The sequence below is a fragment of the Centroberyx gerrardi genome, chromosome 7 (assembly GCF_048128805.1).
Source record: "Centroberyx gerrardi isolate f3 chromosome 7, fCenGer3.hap1.cur.20231027, whole genome shotgun sequence".
Classification (NCBI taxonomy): Eukaryota; Metazoa; Chordata; class Actinopteri; order Beryciformes; family Berycidae; genus Centroberyx; species Centroberyx gerrardi.
The window spans coordinates 17,477,500-17,486,995 of NC_136003.1; the positions used below are offsets into that span (position 1 = coordinate 17,477,500).

The 9,496-nt window shown below is 42.6% G+C and overlaps 1 protein-coding gene across 1 annotated transcript; it reads left to right on the forward strand.

The window, feature by feature from the left end:
- The first annotated feature begins 3,827 nt into the window (after positions 1-3,827).
- On the forward strand, positions 3,828-8,581 carry cacng5b (calcium channel, voltage-dependent, gamma subunit 5b). Its single transcript, XM_071910442.1, has 5 exons — positions 3,828-4,023; positions 6,192-6,278; positions 7,487-7,627; positions 7,773-7,918; positions 8,321-8,581. Exons 1-5 carry the CDS (start codon positions 3,828-3,830, stop codon positions 8,579-8,581), a joined length of 831 nt encoding a protein of 276 aa, XP_071766543.1.
- Positions 8,582-9,496: the final 915 nt, after the last annotated feature.

Genomic DNA, 9,496 nt, shown 5'->3' on the forward strand with positions numbered 1-9,496 from the left:
TGGGTGCAAATCCAGTTCACTTTATTGCAGGAGTTACCCTCTCCCATTATCCTGTCCTTTCTCCACTGCGTACGATTTAATAAAACAGAAATGACATGAAGTGATATTTTCCTGGAAGACTAAGTGTTGCATTTGTACTCCAAATAAAGCTGCTAACTACGCGGCTCTGTCACTTGTCTCTGCACTATTTGCCTCACTAAATAGCAGGGAGCATCTGCTGCCAAACAAAGTACAACAACTTAGTCTGAGAGCTTGCATGACTGGGGAAAGGGGCAACCTGAAGGTCAGAGAGGTGATCTTATGACTGGAAGGTTGCTGGTTATAAGAGACAAGCTGATGTGAATAATATTTGAGCTCCCCTAAACACTGTTGATGTGATAAGGCTCCCAGCTATTTTTATATGTATCTACTGTCTCCTTCCCTTCCAACTTCTCACCCAGAGGGGAAAGAAGAACCTATTTTCAGTCAGCATGCCTGTAAAACCCCCTCAGGCTGGAGACATTTTAGGGCCGGCTATCTGGTGGATGTTTGCTGTCCCACATGGGAGTCCTGAGTTGGTACGCTTTTAGTTACACTTACTGAACATGTGCAAACACGTCAGCTTAACCCTCAAAATATCTCAAGCTAGATATCCTGTAAGTCAGTGGTTTATAGGGCTACGTTCAGAGAAAATGCTGCCTAGACGATAAATTACTTTAGCAGTGAAGCTGATGACCGGTGTGAAGAGGCTGTTGGTGACTGATGAGTCTCCTGAAGAACAGGAGTTAGTACCAGCACTTAACACAGGCTGGTATTGGATGGCACAGTTTGTCACTCCTATTCTGTCACTGAACTAACACAATACTGTGAGAGACAATGTAATTTGCAGTACCTGGTCGTGGGGGGAAATCCCCTCGGCAGTTATAATATCATTAAGTTCATAGCCTGAACAATATTGCCGTGTCATTTTGATATCGGTGCACAAGGGTTATAAAGTCAAGAACAATAACAGAACTAGCTCTTGGCCCTAATGCAGTCCGTCTGCATCATATAACTGCAACAAAACAAATAACTTGTCATCCTTCTTATGATTCCTTGAGGTTCAGCGCACTGTCAGTTCAAAGAGCTAAAAGGTGACAGTGACATGATTAAATGTGTTATCCTGGGACAGAATTTGCATAATGTTTCAGCTGCCGCTCAAGTTAGCCTTCCCCTGACAGTCTGTCCTTTAGTTGATTCCTCCCTCCCTTACTGTCCATAGAGCGTGATATACACTGTCCCGGATAGGATCTCAATCATCGCCCTGTCACCCCAGATGATGTCTTACAATCCCATCAGTCTGCCAACTTGCCACTCTGACTTATGAATGCTTTTATGAATGTTCAACCTTATCAAAGAAAAGGTTGAACGTTCATAAAGAACCTTTCTGCTCTGATTCATGGCCATAAAATGTCAAAACTCAGTCCAGGATTCCAAATAATGTGAGCATTTGTATTCACAGCAGGCCATGGCACATCTAATGTCCGTCATTACCACTGCAAGTCAAGCTGGTGTCTGAGTCTGGAGGCTCAAATGGGTTTATTATTGACTCACAGTTCATTATTTAATTCTTGGCAGATTAGACAGATTTAGGAATGAAATGGACTGAACCAGAATTTAGATTAAGGTCTTTATTGCGGCTATAAACTTTTCATGTGAGAGAAAGAATTGAAGAGTCAAAGATTCACAAGTGTAAATGTGTGTGCATGTGTGCCCATAATGCATGTATATGTTTACATGTGAACTAATTTGATTAATTATGTGGATACTACTGTTTCCCAGTCAAACTGGCTATATGACCTGAACATCTAAACTAAGATCTGAAAAGCATTTGGTGACGGAATCAAACAAAGATTGATCTGGATGGGATTTACCTGTGAGACAATCAAACAACGATGTTATTGATTCCAGCAGTTACCATGCCGCCCTGACATTTCATAAGCTGCAGATCATGACGAGTAGATTTGACTTCCTAATCTCGCTGGCTACTGAGACTTCTCACTGAACACACTCTGAAATATCATGTGGACAGGAGGAGGGAAGGGGAAGGAGAGGAGGCTCACTGTGTTTCCTCCTCCTCATCTTTTCTTTCTGTCTCTTTCTGTCATCCTCTCTCCCACCTACGTTCTTTCCCTCAGTCAAACTAAAGGAAGGGGGGCAAAGTGTTCCCCAGTATGTGACAGTCATCCCTCTCTGAAAACACTGATGCAGTATATACTTTCAGCAGATTTAGATACATAGAAGACAGTTCCAACTTCCAATTTATCAGGGTGTGTATTCACAGAATGAGCAGACGATTCCCAATAGCAACACCCTAGTAGCTCTGCAGTGCGTACACACCCTCCTTCCCCACCATCGTCTTAATATGTACACACACACACACATACCAATACATGCATACATGTACAGGCACACATGCACACACACGCATGCACACATGTACACACACATACTGTACATACATTGCATGCACGCAAATACACACACTTGTGCCTGCATGTACACGGACACCTGCACACGTACACACTTCACACTCACATCATCGCACTTTGTTCCATGCAAAGCCATTGACAGACCACAGACCTTTGATTCTTTTGGGAGGCGAGGCTTCGTGGGTGAAGTCCTCCCATGTTCCTCACCTTGCTGCGCCAACATCGCTCCACCTCTCTGCCTTCACAAAGCACCTGCATACACCCACGCACCTCCAAGGCTCCCGGAGTGTCCTTTGTGCAAACCCAGTGAGGTGATTGCATAAAACGCCGTGACGCCGCGTGAGGTTTTGTTTACAAAATGAATTCACACAGGCCATCGAATCTCGCATGGTAATTTCCTCTGTCGTGAGGAGCTGAATACCGCAGACTCATTGTGGCTGCACGGAGGTGTCTAAATAGTCATAATACAGTCCAGCAGGTTGGACAGAAAGACACTTTAGAGGCAGCGTGGGGGAAGCTGGCTCTCCCTCCCCATTTTCTGACATAAATAGGAGCTCCGTTATGCGCCCATGTTACATTTCCCATTGTGAACATCTGTGCTTTTCTTCAGCGAGAGACAAATGAAGCGGGGAGATGATGTCCTCTGTTTCCATGAATATAATGACTTCTTCCGCTTTGCAGTGAATACCAGACAGGAGGTATATTGGTGGAGTCCCATCCATATGATCCAGAAACACACACACACACACACACACACGCACACACACACACACACGCATCTGTCTCTGCACAGGCACACACCTGGTAGATCACAGAACAAATCTGACAAGAACAAATCTGGGCATGATCCATGCGTACACAACCAATCAAAAGTTTGGACACACCTGATTGAATGTCCTATGTTTTTCATTATCTTAAAGCCATTTTGATCTAAAGGTTTATGCTTAAATGCTTCAAATTACTTTCTTAGACAAATATAAATAGTGAAGTTGATGCCTATGTGTGAATTTCTTTCCAAAGCCTTTGTCTTTCCATCAAGGCAAAGGGTCACTGCTTTAAAGAATCTAAAATATAAGATAGTTTTGATTTGGTTAATGCTTTTTTGTGTAATTTCATAGATTTGGTGTCTTTACTATTATTCTAAAATGTGGATAATAGTAAAAAATAAAGAAAAATGTGTGTGTCCAAACTTTTGACTGGTAGTGTATGCTTCCTGTATTTTGGAACTAGCTTGCCCTGCTCAGCTGCCATTTATAATACTGTCATAATAAAAAAAAAACTTTGAATACTAATCCTTTCTCCCTTGTTTCCCTCTCTCCATCAGATTTCCCCTGTGACTATTCTCGACCCCTGGAAGCTCCTCCCACCCCTGTGGCGATGAGCGCGTGCAGTAGGAAGGCGCTGACGTTGCTGAGCAGTGTGTTTGCGGTCAGCGGCCTGGGGTTGCTGGGAGTGGCGGTCAGCACCGACTACTGGCTGTACCTGGAGGAGGGCGTCATCCTGCCTCTCAACCAGAGCACCGACATCAGGACGTCCCTGCACTCCGGCCTCTGGAGGGTCTGCTTCCTGGCTGGTTAGTATGGAGACGGGATGGATCTTGGGTCTTTGGATGAATGGATCTTGGGTTGAATTACTGGGATTTGGGGGTGTTTTATTATTATTATGAATGGCAGTTGAGTAGGGCAAGCTAGTTCTAAAATACAGGAAGCATACACTACCAGTCAAAGGTTTGGACACACCACATTTTTCTTTATTTTTATTATTTTCTACATTTTATAATACTAGTAAAGACATCAAAACTATGAAATAACACAAATGGAATTATGCAGTGACCAAAAAAGTCAAACAAATCAAAACTATCTTATATTTTAGATTCTTTAAAGTAGCCGCCCTTTGCCTTGATGGAAAGGCAAAGGCTTTGGAAAGAAATTCACACATAGGCATCAACTTCACTATTTATATTTGTCTAAAACACAAATTTCAAGCATTTAAGCAAAAGCCTTTAGATCAAAATGGCTATAAGAGAATGAAAAACATAGTACATTCACTCAGGTGTGTCCAAACTTTTGACTGGTAGTGTAAGTTGCAGACAAAGTATTGGTAGTAGATCTGGGGTAGATTTCTTTTCGCTATTGCAATTTAATATCTAATCATGTCTAAATCTGAACTGTGGTGCGGATGGCGGTGTTAGTGTTATTAAGAACAGTGTGTTCTGGGACTGGAATGGCTTCATTATATTAGAAAATGTTCATTTGTACTATGCGGCATCCGAATGTGGCAATCGGAGGGAAATGATTAATTCTGTCACAGTGTCATATCGTCACTGCATCAACCAGCATTAACTTTCACACAGAATGACACTCGCAATTACTTCCTCAGTGTGTGTGTGTGTGTTAGTGTGTTAGTGTGTATGTGTGGAGTGGCTGTGAGTAGGTGGGGAATGCATGGAAGAGGCAGAGTGAAAGAGAAAGAGAGAGAGCAAGAGAGAGCGAGTGTGTGTTTGTATTCGTTCCCTATTTCTATCATACACCAAAAACAAGCTGCGTACAGTATGTATGCTCAATCCTGCACACTGACACATGGGCACACACACACACACACACACACACACACGTTTTCTACAGAGACAGATGTCATCTCATCCGGTACCACATAATTAACTGGTTAATAATGTCAGCCGGTGCCTCTTCGTGTGTATGTGTGTGCATGTGTGTGTGCATGTGTGTGTGTGTGTGTGTGTGTGTGTGTGTGTGTGTGACTGAAGTGATAATGATGTCTGTGTAGCCTTGTTTGCAGGTTGTGATGTAACTCTCACACTTTGGTAGAAAGCAGTTTGTCTTCCATCAACGAGAGTGAAATTGACTGAGGATTTATATTATCTGTCTGTTTGTCTTGTGTTTGGGCTTTGGATCCTTAGAGAGGAGACGCGAGGATGACTAATGTGAGAAAGGCAGAGGCATCAAGATCTTAAAGGCAGGAAATCCACCCTGAAAACCGAGTAACTTGGGACCAAATACCATGAACCCAGGCTCATTTAACTTTACAGGACATCCATTTTACATCCGACGTTTGATCAAAATCCATTGTTTTGATTCTAGAATTGATAATTCAAACTAAATCATTTATTGGCCCTATCTGTGTGAATCATATGTAATAGAGTCTCTCCCAAAGCTAGAGAAAAGAGAGACGATCTCTAATCTCTAATGTGTGAATCAAGCAATGTGTTTTGGAGCTTTCAGTTGTCAGTTAGTTGGAGACTCATTTGGGCGTAGAAGCAAATAGTCATTCAGTGGATCCACACAGTAAGCTTCTCATTTAATGCCAGAGGAGCAGCTTGTGAAAGAGCCTCATGATAACAGACCAGAGTCGAGTTCTGTCTGTCTGGATTCCGGCTTTGCCACGTGTTTTTCATGCTCACAAACATCGATTGAAGTGTCCGGGACCATAGGAATAATCGTGTAAATTCTACTTAAGGGTGAATTTTCCCATTAAGTTTGGCGTTCCTCAGATAGTAGGGATGGAAGGATTTTCTTCTCAGGATAGGATGGAGGAGGAGAGGGAAGCTGTCTGCTGGAGACGCAGAAGAAAATATAATGCCGCTCTATAAGGAAGCATCTTGTGGATACTCTTACTTTGTACTCGGTCTTATCATTCTTATTCGTCTCCCCACGTTGTTTCTGGAATCACTCTCTTCTTCAACTCGTCTCTGAACTTATCTCTTTGTGTCTGTTGTCTCTCTAGGTGAAGAGTCGGGTCGCTGCTTCACCATCGAGTACATCATGCCCATGAATGTCCAGTTAACCTCCGAGTCCACAGTAAACGTGCTCAGTGAGTACAATGCAAACAGCCACCAACAACTTCAGGCTAAATAACTCAAGTTTCAAGTTTCAAGTTTATTTGCCATTTATATAAAAATGCATTGGAAGTCTTGATCACGAGCCGAAAACAGGCAAAAAAACACATACGAGACAGGGTAAAAAAAGGACAAAGACACATAAGTAACAAAATAAAAGCATGATAAAACATAAAACATATGCAGCAGTACATGCATTGTCGGCAAAGTGTCGCCCCCGTGAGGTTGTTTACCTAAACAGCATGTTTTTATTGTTTGGTTTTAAACCTGTTGTTTTTCAGTGAGGTTATTTCCACTCTGAGGCCTCATGTCTGCGTTATTGTTCGAAGCCATCTGAATGTAGCCAGACAGATTAGAGTGAGTCATCTGAACTCTTGCTCTGTGGTGTTTCTGCCCTGCAGTCTCTGCTCCTCTCCAGAATACTTATTGCCTCTTCAGACAATTCATCACACAAGGCCTTCAGTGTAGCTCAAAGTCAGAGCTTCATCAAAGGATAAATCAACTGTAGTGAGTCAGTTTAATAAAGTTCTGATATTTTATTCCATTCATGAAAACTCAAAGCAGAACAGCAGAGGTTGATCTACAGTCTACATTTTATAAATCCCAAGATTCCCTTTGCCCTCCTCCCACAGGAACCATTATGGTTCTCTGTAAAGGCAGAGTTCAATCGCAAAGAACACTTTTCTGTTAAAAATGATTGTTTGGGATTGTGAAACCCAGTGGAAATTGCTATGATGTAATTAGGGGTGATCAAAAAAAAAAATGTGCTAAAATATTTCTTAATTTCTCCTTGAGATGTTTGTATGGGTCCCTTTGCCCCAGAGGTTTTAGACTCTTCTGGTTTTAGACAGAAATTTGGTGATCTGGTGAAAAAATATTTCACCACGTAATTTTTTGCATGGCCAGATCTCTCAATGTCAACGGCCTATCTGTGTGCCTTGCCACTAATTTAGGACATTATGTTTTATTATTTTCACATTAGTGAAAAATATCAAAACTCTAGTAATCATATAATAATAAAATACACTTTCTCTCTGACTGAATACTCAGTCAGACTTCTGTGAGTGTGTTTCTATCAAAATGTGTGAGGGTCAAGGAGTCGCTTTCTCTCCCTCTCTCATCCTCCACTCTCTTTTTTCTTCCCCTCTGTGTCCTCCGGCTCGTCCCTCCTCTCTCTTCCCAGAGATGATCCGCTCAGCCACTCCTTTCCCTCTGGTCAGCCTGTTCTTCATGTTCATTGGCTTCGTGCTCAACAACATCGGACACGTCCGGCCGCACCGCACCATCCTGGCCTTTGTGTCTGGAATCTTCTTCATCCTCTCAGGTACGCTTCTTCTCTCCCTCCTCTCTTATCTTTTGTTTTTGCCTCTTCTCACCCATCCCCACTGCCATCTCTTCCTTGAACATTTTGCTTGAACATTTCCTTTTGATAATGTTGAGTTCTGATCATCTGTCTGTCCCTCTCTCAGGACTGGCTCTGGTGGTGGGTCTGGTACTGTACATCTCCAGTATAAATGATGAAATGCTGAACAGGCCTAAGAGCAGCGAGGCCTACTTTAGCTACAAGTACGGCTGGTCCTTTGCCTTCGCTGCCATCTCTTTCCTGCTGACTGAGGTGAGCAACTGACCATAGACACAAGTGTGCAAAATTAGACTGTAGTACTGCTGTGATGTCAGCGCTTTGAAATATTTCAGTGCGTTAGATCTCATCTACATGTGGATTTCAATGATTGTGAGTCATGTAACACCAGAAGTTTCAAGTAGCCCTATTTGACTGTCTTAATCAAAGCTACAAAACATTGCAATTGTTGGGTTCGTCTTTATTACACATTGGAGTTTCTTCCCAATTATAATTTCAGCTTCATAACAGTTGAGAAAACCTTGCATTTACAACCAAAGCCATAGATTTTAATAGATAGATTTGATATGAAAGCATTTACATGCTCATTATGCTGTCATTTATGCTATATTTCTATGTTGACTTTATTTCAACCTAATGAGTCCTTCTACATTGCAGAGTGCCGGCGTCATGTCTGTGTACCTGTTCATGAAGCGCTACACAGCGGAGGAGATCTACCAGCCTCAGCACCCCAGTTTCTACCGACCTCGCCTCAGCAACTGCTCCGACCACTCCGGCCAGTTCCTGCACCCAGAGGCCTGGTCCCGCGGGCGAAGTCCCTCCGACATCTCGAGCGAAGCCTCGCTCCAGATGAGCGCGAGCTACCCAGCTCTCCTCAAATGCCCTGACTATGACCAGGTCTCCTCCTCACCCTGCTGAGGGGGGTCAGAGTTCATGCCAGAGGTCACCAAGAGGTCATGGAAGGATCATGTAGGGTCAAAGGGTCAGGTGAGGACAGAGTTTTCTTTCAGGAAAATGATTTTAAATAGATATTGAATTGTAAATTGATTTTTTTTGGGGAGGGGAAGAGAGGATGAACAGAGATGCGCTGTGACTGTGGCCCGAGGGGTTTGGAAATGTGTTCCACTAAGCCAACTGCGGCTTTTCATTTGGGTCAGAGATGGTTTCGTTGATGTCGCCGTACCACAGCCTACTTCTAGGTGGAAGCACAGTCCATCAGTTTCAGAAGAGTCCGACTTTGGCCTGTTTCTACACTTTAATTTACGATCCATTGTGCCATTCTTTCTCCACGGCACAAAAGGGGTGAAGAGCCTTAAGATTGTTTTTCACTTTTCTCAGTTTCTCCACTGCTGTCTTTACAAGACCAAAATGATTGATGAATAGCTTGTGACAGTACAGTAGGTATGGGCTACACCGAACTTAATCTGAAAGAGAACAAAACAATTGAATATAAGAGCTGTTCTGTTTTTGTCTGTATTTGAATAGTTTACCTTCAACTGCTTCATGATGTCTTTTTGTGATATCCTTGCTTACCCATTGACAATGAATAGATGTTCATGTTTCCAAGACCTATTTTACCACTCAACCACGGCAGTATTGATGTATCATGCCGAATTGCACAATGTAGAAGTCCACCCTAAAACAGAATTTTCCAGATGATATTCCTTTGACAGTTCAATCAATTTTTGCAAACATGAACATGTCTCCCAAAGCAGGACACCAGAGAGCGAAGACTTTCATATTTTTTGATTTCACTGTAGTGCAACCAACTACAGATACAAATCCCATACATTCATTCTGTTTTGGGGTGGAGTTTCCCTTTCACAGATTGTC

Bases quoted from the DNA above. Each gene is read 5' to 3' on its own strand.
- cacng5b (XM_071910442.1), top strand. From the start codon at position 3,828: ATGAGCGCGTGCAGTAGGAAGGCGCTGACGTTGCTGAGCAGTGTGTTT. The intron at 6,279-7,486 runs GTGAGTACAATG...CTCTCTTCCCAG, and splicing joins GTCCACAGTAAACGTGCTCA to AGATGATCCGCTCAGCCACT. The intron at 7,628-7,772 runs GTACGCTTCTTC...TCCCTCTCTCAG, and splicing joins AATCTTCTTCATCCTCTCAG to GACTGGCTCTGGTGGTGGGT.